Source organism: Cynocephalus volans, chromosome 1, assembly GCF_027409185.1.
Source record: "Cynocephalus volans isolate mCynVol1 chromosome 1, mCynVol1.pri, whole genome shotgun sequence".
NCBI classification, from domain to species: Eukaryota; Metazoa; Chordata; class Mammalia; order Dermoptera; family Cynocephalidae; genus Cynocephalus; species Cynocephalus volans.
In genome coordinates, this window is record NC_084460.1 from 198,017,115 (window position 1) to 198,033,721 (window position 16,607).

At 41.7% G+C, this 16,607-nt stretch overlaps 1 protein-coding gene across 1 annotated transcript in view; it reads right to left on the reverse strand.

Moving 5' to 3' along the window:
- Positions 1-541: 541 nt before the first annotated feature.
- The window catches only part of CFAP221 (cilia and flagella associated protein 221), a 104,017-nt gene continuing 87,951 nt past the window's right edge, over positions 542-16,607 (reverse strand). Inside the window, exons 19-23 of the mRNA XM_063078975.1 lie at positions 16,395-16,553; positions 15,375-15,466; positions 9,767-9,859; positions 4,833-4,925; positions 542-650 (exon numbers count right to left, since the gene is read on the reverse strand). Of these exons, the coding sequence (XP_062935045.1) occupies positions 542-650; positions 4,833-4,925; positions 9,767-9,859; positions 15,375-15,466; positions 16,395-16,553 (546 nt within the window). The remainder of the gene's footprint in view (positions 651-4,832; positions 4,926-9,766; positions 9,860-15,374; positions 15,467-16,394; positions 16,554-16,607) is intronic.

Here is a 16,607-nt window from a genome sequence, read left to right on the forward strand (position 1 = left end):
AAACCAGTCTGCAAGCTCTAGTCACCTCACAGTGCCCTCTCCAGTCCTAGTCCCCCCTTGCCAGTGTCTGCCACGAGCACAGCTGCTTGGGGAGCCAGTGTCCATGTCAACACTGCTCTTCTTGGGAGTGGCTGCCAAAGCCAAATCAGTGATGCTCGGGGGGCAAAGGGGGATGGTTCTGTGCAGATGTGGGAGAGCAGGCCCTCCCCCAAACCATCCCACTTTGGTGCCTGGGCACCACACCTCCAAAGACCCTCAGAAACAGCTGTCAGCACCTGGCTCATACCCTCTCATCAAGCCTTGCTCAGAAGGCTTAGTTCCACACGAAATCTTGCACCAAGAAGCTTCCAACATTGCCAACACGTGAATGACATTTTATTTTTAAAAAGAAAAAGTACAATTTAAAAATATATACATCATCCACATTTCAATTATTTTTCTCTAGAAATTGTAATTCCAAACATGGTTGGAATGTAAATGGACACCAGGGACCTCAGCAATCACAGAAAGCAAATGAGAGATACTGCCCTGCTGGCGATTTTCACTGTAGGATCAGGTACGTGTTGAGAGCTTTGCTCTGCAGATTCCTCATCTCCTCGAGCACTTTTTCTCCCATGTTCTCTGCTGGTTGTGCTTGGTCTTTCACTTCTCTGAATATCAACAAACACGACAAGAACACATGAGAGCACTTAATAAAACATGTAAGTCACCCACCAATGCCCAGCACTGGCAGTGAAGGTTGGAGGAGGTGGGTTTTTAAAAATATATGAAGAAGGTTTTAATTATACTTAATGAAAACTTAGTTACCAGCAAAAACACTCAACTTGTAAGTGATTCCAGTCTCAGCTGTACCCATTTCTCAGCATGGGCAGGTTATCTAAATGTCCAGAGTCTCTGTTTCCTGAAGTATGAACGGTGGTGATTTCTATCCCCCAGCATTGTTGTCAAGGTGAAGTGAGACATTATTATTCATAGTGATCCTAGCACAATATCTTCTAAATGCTCAGTGTCAGTTGGTTTTTCATCTTTATGACACACAATATTTCTGACTCCGACAGTAGCTCCAGAAGAGTGTGAACCCAGAGGGAGGGGCACACACTTGGATCAAGTAGTGGCTGACATGGAGCCGAGACTGATACTAAGTGTGGCCACGGGTTGCTGGGTAGAACTTTGAGCAGATGTGGTGTTGTGACACTGGCAGTAAGAGGATGCAATGGGGGCTGAAACAAAGGGTTGAGAGATGGGGAATGTCTGGGCTTCTTAGGGGCCAACTTGCCTCTTGATGGGCTGGGGCCAAGGGTTAAGGTGCAGACAGAGACTCAGCTCAGAGATTGTCACGGTGCTTACCACCAGTCAGCTATCTGGGAGGAAATGATGGGTGTACTGGCTGAAAGGATGGATGTCTCATCTAAAGACTATGGGTTCAGCTGTATGATCTGTCTGGGAGATAGGAGAATCTAATATAAAATGAAGTGCTTCTGAAACATTTTCTTAAAAAGGGTGATGTAAAATTCTGGCAAATGCCTGACAGTTTTGGAAAACCAGAAATATCTGAAAAAGGGGAATTAATATGTCCCCTAATTCATATAATTAAAGAAATTATTTGGCATCGTTTTATGGAATCATGTCTAAAAACATATAGATCATGGGTCCCCTTAAAGATATCAATGGTTGAGTAATATTGTGACAGTCTAAGCAGTGCTGAGTGAAGTGTCAGCAACTAAAGTCACTTGCACAGCTTCTGGGTCATTTTACAACATGATTCCTGAGTGGGTCTTGAGAGGGCTGAGACTATTTTCTAGGCAGCAAAAGAATCTCTCCAGTTCATTACAGCCATTGAGGGAAAGCAGATAATTCTTGGCATCCCTGAAAACAAATGTTTGCCAGAAACCAAATAGATAGTGGTCTTCTTGGGGAAATGAAACACCGTTTACATGTTCTTTGTGTGCTGTTCCTGTGTGTCTACGCTCTGGTTGCCTGCGGGCCAGACAGGGAAGACTGTGTTGGCTTCTGGCTAAGGCCGAAGGAGGTGAGAATGAGGAACAAGTAATGACAGAGAAGACAAAACTGAGCAAAGGACAATGCCCGAGACAAGCTGCAGAGAATATCAGAACCAGAAAACTTTTGAAAATGGTCTGTGGGATATCAACCTGTTAGAATACAATGCAGTCAATAAAATGATAATTATGTTGACAATTCTGACACACGAAAAAATGTACATAAAACAATTTTAACTGCAAAAGAGGTGAATTCCATGGAAATGTTTATTGCAAGTGTGTGAAATGTATACATTTGTTTTGAAAAAATTAGAAGCTAATTTGGTGTGCAGAAAATGTTTAGAGTTGATTGTTAGTTTATTTTTTTGGTTAAGTAGCTGAAGCATAAAAAAAAACAACAACGACATACTATTTTGGGTGACTATATATAGAAATAACTTCTCTTTCATATAGTATTAATTTGATAATCAAATGACATTGAACACTAGCTCTGCAGTATAAAGGGTGAAAAAGAGCAAGTGCATGGAGAGATACTGGGCATTCCTTGCTCACAGGGCAAGACAGTCTATGTCCAGGGGTAATTTTTGAAATAGAAAATGAAAAGAATTTTATTTAAAACCCTTAAACTATTTGAAACTTGAAACAAAATACAAAGTGCATCTATTTGTTGAAATACAAGAAGTTTTATGTGCTATATAGTATAATATAATATTTTATTGAGTTAACTAACTGATCAAAACAGATGCTTATGGAATTCTATTTAAAATTTTTATTTCCTAAATTTTCTTTTTCCAGAAACTGCCAATCTATTTTGTGAGAAGTGTTGGTTGCCACAGGCCTCTGAAAATGTCACAAACCAGAGAAACCCTATATTGCTCCAAGATATGTGAGCATTCCTTTCAGAAAAGGCAGGACCCCAAAACACCCTAAACAAAGTTAGAAGACGAAATGAGAAAACAAATTTACAGCAAATATAAGAAGGTTTAATTATCCTTAAAAAATGAAGGACTCTTAAAAATAAATAGGAAAAGTAGACAAAACAGGCAAAACAAGCCTCTCATAAAACAAGAAAAATAGTTGATAAACAGAGGACAAATTTTAATATCGTCTGAAACCAAGAAGTTAAAATTAAAGCAATGAGATGGTGTGTTTTTTAAAAAAATTTATCCTGTTCTTAGAGATGAAAACAAAATAGTATTTCATGTTGTCCAGAACATTTGAATGCAGGCTGTCCTGACCTCTGCTGGTAGGAGGGCTGTTAATGTATTTTCTGGGTGACAATTAAGCAATATATTTTATTTATTTATTTTTTTCTAAAAGATGACCAGTAAAGGGATCTTAACTTTTAACTTGGTGTTTTCAGCACCACGCTCTCTGAAGTGAGCTAACCGGCCATCCCTATATAAGGATCTGAATCTGTGGCCTTGGTGTTATCAGCACCACACTCTCCTAAGTGAGCTACGGGCCAGCCCTAGGCAATATATTTTAAAACCTTAAAATGCAGACTGCATTTATGTTTCTAGAATTTATCCTAGGGAAACAGTCTGATAAGTTTGCAAGGAATTGGCACAAGAATGTTTGTTGCACTATGGATAACAGTAAAACATTAAAAAGAGTTCACATGTTCATCGGTAGAGGTTGGTTAAATAAATTATGGTACATCTACTCAGTGAAATATAATGATGCATATCTATATTTGCTAATATGTGTTCATGATATATTGTTAAATAAAAGTACAGATTTAATTTTGTTAAATAAAAAAATATGTATTTTGTTTGAAGAACAGACATCAAAATGTCTAGATTACTAACTTTGGGTGCTAGGATCATTGTATTTCTTTATTTTATTTTTATATTTTCTGATTTTTTTAAATAATAAAAAAGGCATTTTTTTTTTTTGACCGGTAAGGGGATCGCGACCCTCGTCATGGTGTTGTCCGCACCACACTCAGACAGCGAGCGCACTGGCCATCCCTATATAGGATCCGAACCCGCAGCCTCGGTGTTACCAGTCCCACACTCTCCTGAGTGAGCCACGGGGCTGGCCCCCCAAAAAAGGCATTTTTAAAAAGAAAAAGAGTGAAAAAAGGATACCTGGAATTTCAAACTTATAAACCATATGATCTATAGGTAGTTATCTACATTGCAATAGCATTTTTCAAAAGCAATTTTTTGTATTAATTTGCATTTCTTTCATCACAAGTGAGGCTGACTGCATGTTACATGTTTATGACCGTGTTTTCAAGACCAGTCTTTGGAAGGATGATGCTTGCTTAGCTAGTCAGTGCCTGATGGACAGCAGGAGGTAAGAGCACTTGCTGGGCTCTAGTTCACATCAGGCAACTGGCTAGATGCTTCCACGTTTGGCATCTCAGCCAATCCTCACAACTGCCCCATGACAGAATCTTATTTTCTGCATGGTACAGATGAAGAAAATGAGGACCAGAAAAGGTAAGTGACTTGGCTCGAGATCTCACATGTGATAAATGGTGGAGCTGGGATTCAGCCCCAGATCTGGCCTGGCTCCGGAGCCTGGGTTCCTTATATTGAATGAAACTCAGTCAACTATTAACAAGAAACAGACACACCTCTGGAACTGAATGATAAGTGAATGGAAAAATTGGGTTCGGTGTTTAAAGACTTATTGCCAATAACATTTTAGGGAGTGTAATTGTACATAAAATAAAATACACATCTAAATATATGAAGCATCAGAAATATGTCTCTTTTGGACCTTGAACTATGCAGGCTCAGACAATGTGACAGTCTTGTACTTCATGTAGGACAAATTCTATCCATGGCTATCTCTTAACAAGGCATCAAAGCATCCACTTACTTCTTCCTGCTGTCCTTATAGTCCAACATGGGGAATTCCACCTGGATAATTTCTGGAGTCAACATAACTTCTACATTCTGTTCACAGAGCTCACTGAAAAGTAATGAGATGTTTAGTGGGAACCACTTTTCCTTCCCAATGTAAAAACAGAATGAAATATTGTGATCATTTAGGAGTTATGCAATTTTTGTGGCTTTCAACGTTAGTTCCATCTACTTTTGTTGAGTCTATGTTTAGAAAAGTATGAGGCTGATAAATCGTTTCCACCAACAAACAATGGTAGGAACAATGGTAATTATTTATAACCAGAGAATTAAAAGCAATTTTTAAAAATCAAGTTACATAATTCATATGCTTTTCAAGTGCACATGGAACATTTACCAAAATAGGTCATATCTTGGGCCATAAAGAAAGCCTGAATAATTTCAAAAGATTGAAATCATCCGGAATATGTTCTCTGGCTACAATGGAATTAGAATAAAGATCAACAGCAAAGCAGATTAATTAGAAAGTCCACAATTGCTTTAAAATTAAATAGACTCCAGTCAAGATGGCAGAATAGAGGGTCCTCAGCATCACTCTCTTCCACACATTAACTGATTTACAACTATTAAAAAGGAACGATAGCCAAGCTGGGGTGGCTAGAGCTCAGGGGAAGAGGAGGAGAGACCTATGGAGAGCATGAAGGTGGGAGAAGCCACGATTAGGAAAGAAAGAACTGCTCTGACTGTTTCGAGCCCTGGCCGCATCCAGGCTGGAGCTGCTGAGTGCATGGAGCAGGAGCCAGCAAAAGCCACAGCTGTGCCCTTTGGATGAAGCTGCTTGGAGGTGGCAGGGGAGAAGAGGGCTTTGGTGGCCCCCAGGACAGCAAGACCACTAATAGGGTTCCTGTGGACCCACACAGGAATGAGGAGACACAACAACTGAAAAAAAAGGAGCCACTCAGAGGCCAGTGAGTCATCGCAAGGGACCAGCACATGTCCTGTCCCATGGGAAGTGTTTGGAGCATGGGTGGTGGGGGAGATGGGACCACTGGGGGAAATACTGGGGCACAGCAAGGACAGCTGATCTGCACCCCAGTTAGTGCAGGACCACTCAGAGGAGACTGGTCAGGAAAATAGAATTGCACGGGGTGCAGTTTGATGAAAAGACTCAGGCCCAGACCAGAGTTTCTACACAAACCAGGTGCACCAGATTTCACTAGACCCAGAAGTACCTATAAAGTCAACTATTAAAACCTGAGCTGCACAAAAACCCTTCTCTAGAGAATCAGCAGCAAAGCAGCAATTTAGCTAAACCACAGAGCTCAAGTACTGGTCCCCACAGAAATTCGCCCATTTTAGAAGTAAGCAAAGGACAGCAAATTAGTTCCAGCACAGAGTTTGAGTGATGGGAACCGCAATAATCCAACACAGAACTGAAAGAAAAAACAAAGTACCCACAACCAGAGACAAAGTTTGATATTAACTAGTAAAGGTCTCATTTCACCAAAGAACACCTATAACACCTAGAAGGAGAGGAAGTCCCATGGGCTACCACAATAGAAAGTTGGGAGGGCTGGGGGCCTCAGCCATGACCCCACACACCTGCAACCAGTCCCGAGCATGGGGCCCCAGGCCTCAGCCACAACCCCCCTCATAAGTGTAACCACCCCAGCAACGACCACCAAGCTGCCATGGGTAGCTCCCTGGGCTCTCCTGAGCTAGGGCATTGTGGGGCTTCAGGCCTTGGCCATGCACCCCCCACACCTGCAGCCAGCCCAGCAATGACCACCAAGCCACAGCAAGAAGGGCCCCGGGTTCCTGAGCTGGGGAGGTGGGAAGTGAGGGCTTTTGCCACACACCCCTAACATCTGCACGCAGCCTGACAATGACCAAGCACTGCTGGAAGCCCCCTGGTCTTTCCTGTGGGAATGTGGGGGGTGACACAGGCCTCAATCCTGCCCCTCCTCCTTCCTCCTTCTTCCATCCCATTTCCTTCCCCTTTCCCCTCTCCCCCTCCCTCCCAACTGCTTTGCAACAACATCATAGAATGTAAAAAAATATATATTAGTTAAAAAAAATTAACAACATAATTCTAAATAGTCTATGGGTAAAAGGAGAAGTTAAAGGGGTCTAGGTTATTTTTAATCACTTTGTGGTCTGCTATCCTCTAGAGCATGGATTGGGAAACTTTTTCTGTAAAGACTTTGTGGGTCATATGGTCTCTGTTACAACTACTCACCTTTGCTGTTGTAGCATGAAAGGGATCATAGGAAATATGTAAACAAATGTGTGTGGCTGTTTTACAATAAAACTTTATTTACAAACACAGGTGGCAGGCCAGGTTTGACCTTGGGCCATAGTTTGCTGACCTCTGGCCTAGAGCTTTGTTGTTGGTTGGTTCAAGCTGGGTCACTGCGTGTTTGGGTTTCAGCTGGAGCAAAGTAAAGGAGGGAGAGTGTGGAGGAGACACACGCACTCTGTTAAGAGCCCTGACCTCAGAAGTGGAATATATCTCATCTGTTAACATCTGCTGGCAAAGGCCTACTCAAATGGATGACTTAACTACAAGAAAGGGAATTTAGCCTCTAGTTTCAACAACTCTGTGACTTAAGAACAAGAGGGCAATTAATTTTTTGACAGCGGCAGTCTCCATTACACTCAAAGAGAAATGCTTCCAAGATCAACAAAGGCAACAAAGGCTTCAAAGTTTGGAACTACAAACAGGAACATTTTAGTCAGCTGTGATACGTAAACAGAGGTGGCCATGGTGATTTTCTGTTAAGGAAAATACCCTTGAAAACTGAAAAAAGTTGTTACAGTCCCATAAGATTGAAAGCTAACATTTACCAAGCAGCTGTTACATGCGAATCACTATGCTGCTGCTTTGCAACCATTATCTTCCCATTAGCAATTTTCTCATCTCTAAGGAGGGCATCACAGTAAGACCTCATCCTGGGGGAGTAAATGAGACTGTATGCAAAGCATCACTCGATATGCATTTAGTGCTCAGTAAGTGTTGGTTATTATAATCACCATCCTCCTCTTCAGCATCATACGGTTGCCTTTAATTCTGACAACCTCCTCCGAAGGAGGTATGGTTATTCCCATTTCAAAGATGAGGAAACCGAGTCACAATGGTGTGTACATTTGTGCTGATTGGAGGAGGAGTTGGCTATATTTTGATCTGCTGAGTGTCTCCCTAGCAAGCCAGGCCTGGCAGGACTTGTTCAGTTGACCTTGAAGCAAATGTGTATCATCCCACCCTGGCTGCAGCACTCTCAAGAAATGCCCTCATGCAGTGGTCTGAATAGAAGGCACTTCAACCTTCTTTTTCAGATCTGGATTCCAAGCTTTGGACGCTGAAGTATTGTCAAGTGTCATTGTATGTGGGTGGGTCTTAGAAGAACTGGATATATACCTCGGATATTTCGGATTTCAGTAATTGATTATTTACATGTAAAAATGTACTGAAAGTATCAATATAGCATGTGTTTATAAAAGAAAGAAATGACACAGTAAGCAACAAATACTTATTTTGGGGTATATCTAGTGTGAAAGATGCTGTAGTCTGGCAAATAATAAACCATTTCCTGTTATCACAGGGCAGTCTGGCAGTGACCCTAGTCTAACCATGACAGTGATGGGTTGTTATCTGTGCTTGAGTGATCAGGATTTCTTTGCTCTATCACAACTGATGGTATAATTAAGAATATGAAAGTCTGGATTTATTAAAAACAAAAATATTTTGGAATAATGGATTTAAGAAGTGAAAATCAGCAAGGATGCTGCAGGACATGTCCCCAGATGGCCTTGGCCAACCCAGCTCTTCCCTCTCTTGTTTGTATGTATAAAACTTTATGCTATGTTGGCTAATTAAACTAGAAAACTTAGAGATTTGTGCCTGGTAGAAAGCACCTGCTAAAACATATGGAACTTCTAATTTTCTCTCTGAAATTATGTGGTGATATATTTTAAAAAGGAAAAAGTACTGACTGAGATCTAGAGGCATTAGCATATGGGGCAATGGGAGGCAACTCAGCTCAGATGCGTGCGTGCTGGGGGTTTGGGGGCCATGCACTGAGGTGCTCACAGTGGAGAAGCTGCTGCAAGACAAGGGCACACACTCTGCTTGGCTCAGCTTTCCCACTCTTGTTCCAGTCTGCTGCTGGGCCTCTCTAGCCATCAGGCTTAAATGGGCATGGTGACAGGAGATTCAAGGACTTTTTTTTTTATTGTGGTAAAATATACATAAGATTTGCCATTTTAACTGTTTTTAAACCGACAGTTCTGTAGAATTAATTACATTCACAATGCCGTGTGTCTACTACCTGTCTATTATCAAAACCATTTCATCATCCTAAACATAAACTCTGTGCCCATTAAGTAACAACTTCCCGTTATTCCTTCCCTCCAGTTTCTGGTAACGTCTAATCTACTTCTGTCTCTGGACTTTTTTTTCCTTTTAAATTTATTTTTTTAATCGACCCGTAATAATTGCATATATTCATGGAGTACAATGTGATATCTGGGTACATCTATAAGACATATTTTCACTGGCTTGGAGGCTGAACCGTAAAATCAAGTGTAAGCATCTTGCTACGGGGCTTGTATTTCTTTAAGCCTGCCCAGATCCTACCCATCTTTCACATACTAACCCAAGTCCCTGTGACCACTGAAGCCTTCCAAGGCCACTCTGCACCACCTCTGAGCTCCACTCCCTTCAGCTCCTGGAGCATCTAAAGATCAGCCAATTGCAGACCCTAGGGACTGTCTGTTCTCCTCCAGGAACGTAACATAACATTGTATCTAGGGGGTGGCACGCTTGGGTGTGAGCCTTGTCTTCTCATCTGAGTTGCATGCTCAGGTGCTGTGTTCTTTTAAAATCCCTCACAATGCCTTGAATATTTTTGGAAAACAGAACACATTAGAGACCAAAGGCAAAAAACATACCGTTCGACTATTTCCAGTCTGTCTTCTTCTGGTAAGGCGTCAAGAACGGCAGGGACGTCTATAGGAAGCATGACTGAATTGAAGGAATCGCAGCTGCGGAAAAATCACACTACAGTCAGGGATAAGTGATCACGTTAGTAGTCTGGGGGTCTTTATGTAATTTTCTGAAGCATTTTTATTTCACCACTGGTGAGGCCTCTACCGCTCTGTCCTTCCTCAGTCCCGAAAACCCACCCGCGTTTCCCGGGAGGCAAAGGCAAGGCCGCAACAGGCCCGTGCAGCCCAGGAGAGCGCCGCCCAGGGGGACATTTTCTGGAGTTTAAACACAGAATCATAGGCTTTTTTGGTTGGTGGTATCTAAAATTATATAATTTCCTGGGGTGGGTATGGTTCGTTAGTTTACTTCTTGTTCTTAGTGTTTTTTTCCCCACCTTTGCCTTCCTTAGTCATTTTCTTCAATTTCAAACCTTCCTTCCCACATCCTTATGTAGACTTTGGTATTGTAACCTTAAAGCTTTATATAAAAATTCCTGGGTATTGAAGACATTAAAAATAATTGAGACAGGGAGAAAAAAAATATTGTTATTTTTAAAGTTGGCAGCAAACTTTTGTTTCAAGATGGTGGAATGAACACTCACTTTTTTTGTTTTTGTGGTTTCAATTCCATCCTTATAAACCTTTAAAATGAGATTGTCAAGGAAAACTGTTTTTTTTTTTTTTTTTTTTTCCTGGCAGCTGGCTGGTACCAGGATCACACTGCAGACCGTGGTGTTACCAGCTCTAACCAACTGAGCTAACCTGCCAGCCTAAAACCTTTCAAATGATGTTAAAGGAATAAAAACTGAACACACAACAGCAAAGAGAACAGAAGAAAAGACATCAGGGGATAAAAATTTTGAACAATTTTCTGGAAGAAATTTCTAGAAGCTTGGAAGAGTGCTGTCTCATGAAAAAGAGCAAAGAATGACAGAGCCTGGAGCACACAGGGAAGGAAATGGACCTCCTCAGGGACATGGGAAAGGCCGCGGGCTGAAGGGAAGGCAGGAAGTGGGAATGGAGAACAGGGATTAATTGAGGCTCTCTTCTGTGTGCACATGTGTCTTTGATAGAAGACTCTTATCCTGTTTTGTTCTTGTGTGAAAATGCACCTGCTTTTCATACAAGTATGGAGACTGGTTGAAAAAAATGATGCAACATGGTTTTTACAGACGGAAAAAAGAATGAGGAGGATACCTGTGAGTGGAGGGATTTTCAGGAGATATTTAGTAAAAAAAGCAAATGCAGAAAACCATATCTAGAATGTCACTTTCTGTATAAGAAAGAAAGGAAAATAAGAAAAATGCATATATTCTGCTTAGCGTTACAAAAAGCAGCACAGGAAGGATCAGTTGGAAGAACAAGCTGGGCACCTACCAGGGGCGGGGGACGGGGTGGAAGGGAGATTGGAGGGAGGGGCACTTCCCCGAGTAAGCCTTTTTGTTTGGAAAACATGATAATGCTGAAAAAATAAAATTAAATCTACAAGAAAGGGAAATAAAAACAAAAACTGAAAGCAAACTGAAACAAATAGTTACATTTTACATAAATTCCATTATCTGAAGGGAAAGAGAAGGAAAGAAAAAGAGAGAGAAAGATATTGAGAGAGATAGAGAAAGGAAAGAAGGAATGAGAGAGAGAGAGAGAGAGAGAGAGAGAGAGAGAGAGAGGGAGGGAGGGAGGGAGGGAAAAGACAGAAAGAAATAACCCAAGTAACTTACCCAAGTAACTTATAAGTACCGGACAATACACCCACAGTCTTGGGTGGGATGGAGTGGGAGGAGAGTTGCAAATGAACCTGAGCTCTATTTATTACGCTTGTTTATTAAAGTAGTTATGGTGGAAGCGATAATGAATTATTTTAGGTGTATCATAAAATTGAGTACGTAAATGTGGTAGGAGCCAGAGTTTTCACAGAGGAAGAAGGGGGATGCAAATATGGAATGGCGGAAAGCAAGTAATGTCTCTGCGGATATGGATGGGAATTTTAAGTGTTGGTGTGAATTCACAATTTCCAAAATAGGTATATGTTTGTGTATATGTGTGTTTATATGCACATATGTATATATGTGTGTGCGTACATGTATCTGTATGTATGCAGTGTGTGTGTGTGTGTGTGTGTGTGTGTGTGTGTGTGTATCCCTGGCTTTGTCTACTGAAAAGACCACAAAATCAAAACACCCCAGTAGCAGTGTGCACACCTAGCACTCAGGTTTTGGCCTTTAATTTCATTCTCACTAAAAGAAACCCGTGCCCCACCACGCTGAGATTAGCTCTATTTGCTAAGTTCATGACAAAGAATCCAGGTTCTAATTGAAAATTCCACCCAGAAGTGATTCCTGTAAGAGTAGGGACTGAGAAACTGAGAAACGAGATCTCTCTCCAGAAACCAGACTAGTCTGGGAAGACAGAATGTTAACAATCAAAAGTTTTTATGAAACAAAAGTAGTCCAGTTTTAAAATCACGAGACTATGGTCCTCTTACCTTTTTTTGGTGTGTGTATTAATATGTTGTTTTAGAATTGAAATGGAGATGAGAATAGATGGTGGTTGGGCCTTTTTGTTTGTTTTGCTTTGTTTGTTTTAATGTTCTTACTTGACAAAATAAAACTCTGACCCCCCTAAGTCAGTTCCCAAAATTCTTCTAGGAAATACTCATCTATAAAATCCAAAAGTCTGGGAAATAGTGGATTAGATAATTTCTTTGGTTGGTGCTGACTCTCAGATTTTATGGAAGTCCATAGAGACTCATTCTCTCTGAATTTACTATACAGTAATCAATGACCTGCTTCAATTATTATGGATACAAAAATAACTTATGTAAACTATATTGTATGGTTTAACAACATACACATAACTCTCAGGGGCAAAGGATGTAAGGAAAACCTCACATGTAATAGGAGGTCATTTATTCAAGCAAAATGGCTGTAAAGTTGAATTATTGTTAATGGATTTGTGGGAACTTGCTATAGATTGAATGTCTCCCCCCAAAATTCATATGTTGGGAAACCTAACCCACAATGTGATGGTGTTTGGAGATGGAGCCTTTGGGAGGTGATTCAGGTCATGAAGGCTTCCACCATGTGAGGACACGGTGAGAAGATGGCCATGTTTGAGCCAGGAGGTGGGCTCTCACTAGATACCAAATCTGTTCGCACCTTGTTCTTGGACTTCCAGCCTCCAGAACTGTGAAAATAAATTTCTGTTGTTTATAATCTACCCAGTCTATGATATTTTGTTATAGCAGCCCGAACGAGCAAAGACAAAACTTAAAAAAAGGAACTGCCATTATTTTATAACTGATTTTAGAAATAAAAACATGACCTAGAATCTTACACCAAGTGGAAATACGTGATAAGGAAATATAAAATCCTCTCTTGATTTTATAAGCTGTTACACAACTGCAGTTTATTTTGAAACAAACTGGCCCTACGGAGCACTCAGGCCCAGAAGCTGAAAAAACACCAGGTTGCAGAGTTTCTTTAATCCATGTAAAATTCATGTTTAATTCATGGTTATTCAAGCCCAAGGTAACTGCATTCTGTTTGCTTGTTGAAAGAACAGCCTAGGGAGTTTTTTCCAAGGAATTGCTTTGGGAAAAAAAAAAAAAAAATTGGGTGTTTTTTCTTAATTCTTGAGATCTGTGTGTGATGACAGCAGGTAAATGCGAACAATTGCCACCTCTCACCATTTCTCATTTTGTTTTTTCAGTCTTCTGACAATACCCCAAACCCAGCTATGCAGTTTACCGCTTACATGGGTCCGTTTTGAAGTGACCCAGTCCCCTAGCAAAACGAGGCAGTCTGTTGACGCGGTGACGGACCATCGCCATCTGGTGGCAACAGTGATTGCGGGGTGTGGTGGGTGGGGGTGGAGGGTAGAAGAGAAGGAAGTTATTAGAGCATGCACCAGGCATGATGCTAGATGCTTCGCTTAACACTTTTACTTTAATCCTCACAGCAGCCCGGGTGAGGATGCTGTCCTCGCCCTGGTTTCACAGATGGAGAAATTATTGCTCAAAGAGCTTCAGTAATAAGTAATCGCCCATGGACAGAGAACTGTGACACAGTTTGCCTGTAAAGCAGGCAGTTCTCTAACACCAAAGCCTTCCTTCCCTCTACAGTGCCATTGTTTCCCCAATTCTGGAGATTTGACATTTTAGAAATATGTTAAAAATGAAGAACAGAGATGCTGAGTTTATTTTGAGATGGCCACAGGGTGAAGGAGGAATGGATGAAGTAATACAAAAGGGATAATACTTTGGAGCTCCTGTTATGTCCCAAATTCTATGCTGAGTGCTCTTTGTTTATCTCACGCTGATCTCCAGGCAAAGGAGAGTAGTAGGGCACTAAGGAAATAACTCAAAGGGTCGGCACACGGAGAAGTCTCTGGAAGTACGCCTGCATTTGGCTTAACTCAGGAGCAGCCTTTCCTGCTGGCAATGAAGGAAGTAGAATTAAGCTCTAGGGTCACAACCTGTGTTCCACCATCTCCTCAAAGACCTGGGGAGGGGCAGGTGCACAGGTATTATAAAGGCAGCTACACACTGGCCGAGCTTTTGCATTCCTACTAAAACAGAAGTGTCAAGGCTGAGAAAGACCTTTGTAACAAGTCCAATCCCCTTGTCTTATTGACAGGAGGACTGGGCCCGCCTCCTGGAGATTGTGTGGCATTCTTGGTGAGTTTCAGAGTCAGAGGACCCAGGATACACTAGGGGGAGTTTGGGGGAGGGGGAGCGTATAAAGATCACCTGCTGATCTTGGTTGGTGGCAGAGCTCAGGCTTCCTGGCACTCTTAGGACCATGACAGGGCTCTGCCACCTTGGAGTAAGCCTCATTCTGGAACAGAGGATTTGAACAAAAGGTGAGCGCTGATAATCATTCTGGGACATTAGTCACATTTTCTCACCGATACTCAATAACTCGTTTAGCAATATTTGTAAGGACAATGGACTGAAGATGTGGGCTACTGGCCAGGCAGAGTCTAAAGAAAAGGTATCAGGCTATTTGTGTGATCTCTTACTGCTTTGAAGAGATATTAAACAAGCATTTAGCAGAAATGTGGTTACTCTAAATTTCATCTTTCTTTGCTTAAACAATATTCTTATCTACCCGTTCTGTTTCTGTAGCAGAGCCACGGGCTGTATCTGGAGCTGAGCTGTCTCTGTGTGAGGACAGCTGTGGGGCTGACAGTGAATGCCATGCTGTGGCAAGAGAGAGAACTGGATCCTCTGGAACTGGAGATGAAGGATGCAGAAGGCTAAGCTTGGTAATTTATAAATTTTAAAAATTGGCTGTGAATATTTCAGTGGAATTATATGGATTGGTTGTCTGCTTTTACTGAAGCATTGCCAGTTATCCACGTGTGATGTTACTTTTTTAAAAAAGTGTATCTGAATGAAGATAAATTCCAAATATGAAAATCAGTTATACATCATGCCATTTCTCTGACTAGTGAACTTCCCTCATGATTTAAAAGTATGGTTTAATATATTATTGGCATTTAACGTTTGGGGATCACAGCCTCTGTACTCTGTGGGGCAGCATACCTCATGTGACAACAGAGTGCTCACCTCTGTGTCGTCTCCGCCTTAGAGGTTTCGGGCAGGGAAGAGAGATCCAGGGACTGGAACCTCTTCCAGTGCATTATTCCAGGAATAATGTCCTGTAAGAAAAGCCGGCACAGGGTATGGTATGGAAAGGAACTATTTGGTGAGATAAACTCTAGGAGGGACTTCCACTTCATTCAACTGACTTACTTTTCAGTCCTAAACAGTTAGCTCCAAAGTTTATAATTTCATTAACACTTACTGAATTTTTCTGAAGCAAAGAGACAAGCACTCCAGCAAAGGGCATCAGATAATACCACACAGAATTAGGAACAAAGGAGAGGTTTTTTCCCTTGCTTCATTAGGCACACAAGCAACATGTCCTGGTGATGGAGGGCAGCTGTGACCTTCAAATCTACTTCGATTATTGTGAATGCAATGCTAATGCAGCATTCAAAGAGGATGGGCAGTTCATCGGATGGCACTCCAGGCAGGGCAACTGCATGTGCAAATGTGGTTGCGTGCAGGCATGTAATAGAGATGGGGGGAACATGGCTGGAGAGGCAGACAGGTCACGGCAAGATCAGATTTGTGTGCAAGGAAGATTTCTATGGAGAGCCACCCACAGCAGTGGTGGGCCATGGGGCAGATAGATTGGTGGCATCCAGTGGTGGTTAGACATGGGGAGGGACCAAGGATCACATGGGGAACTGCACAAGTCCATAGAACAAAAGGGCAAGTAGGTGATACAAGAGGAGAAAGTTTGGGGTGTGGTTGGTAGAAGTGGGGCAGAGATAATGATCTGAGTTAGGGATTTATTGGGTTTGAGGGGTCTGATGGTAAGCTTCAAGAGGTTTCTCTGGGTATTCAGGTCAGGTTGGTCACCTGGTGGGGAAAGGAATTCTTTGGAGCCACTACCCTAACTGTGCATTTGTTACATTGCCACCTCATCCATTCTGATGTTTCTATACTTGTTGGGGCTAGAGAAAGAGGAAGTCAGACCATGGAGTTATTTATACCATGTGAGTCTGATGATGGTATTACCGTGTGATGAAGAAACTCCTTTTGGGTAACAGGAATGCTGGATCCATCATGGGTCTCTTTGGTAAACTTGTACTTGGGGTGAGAGCACAGATGGTAATCTATCAAAGTTTCCATGTAGGTCAGAGGGCGCTTTACAGCAAATAATCCTGGGTTGGGATTCTGCAGAAGAGAGGGAAAAAGATTCTTTTTTGTTTACCAGTTTCTAAGCTGGGC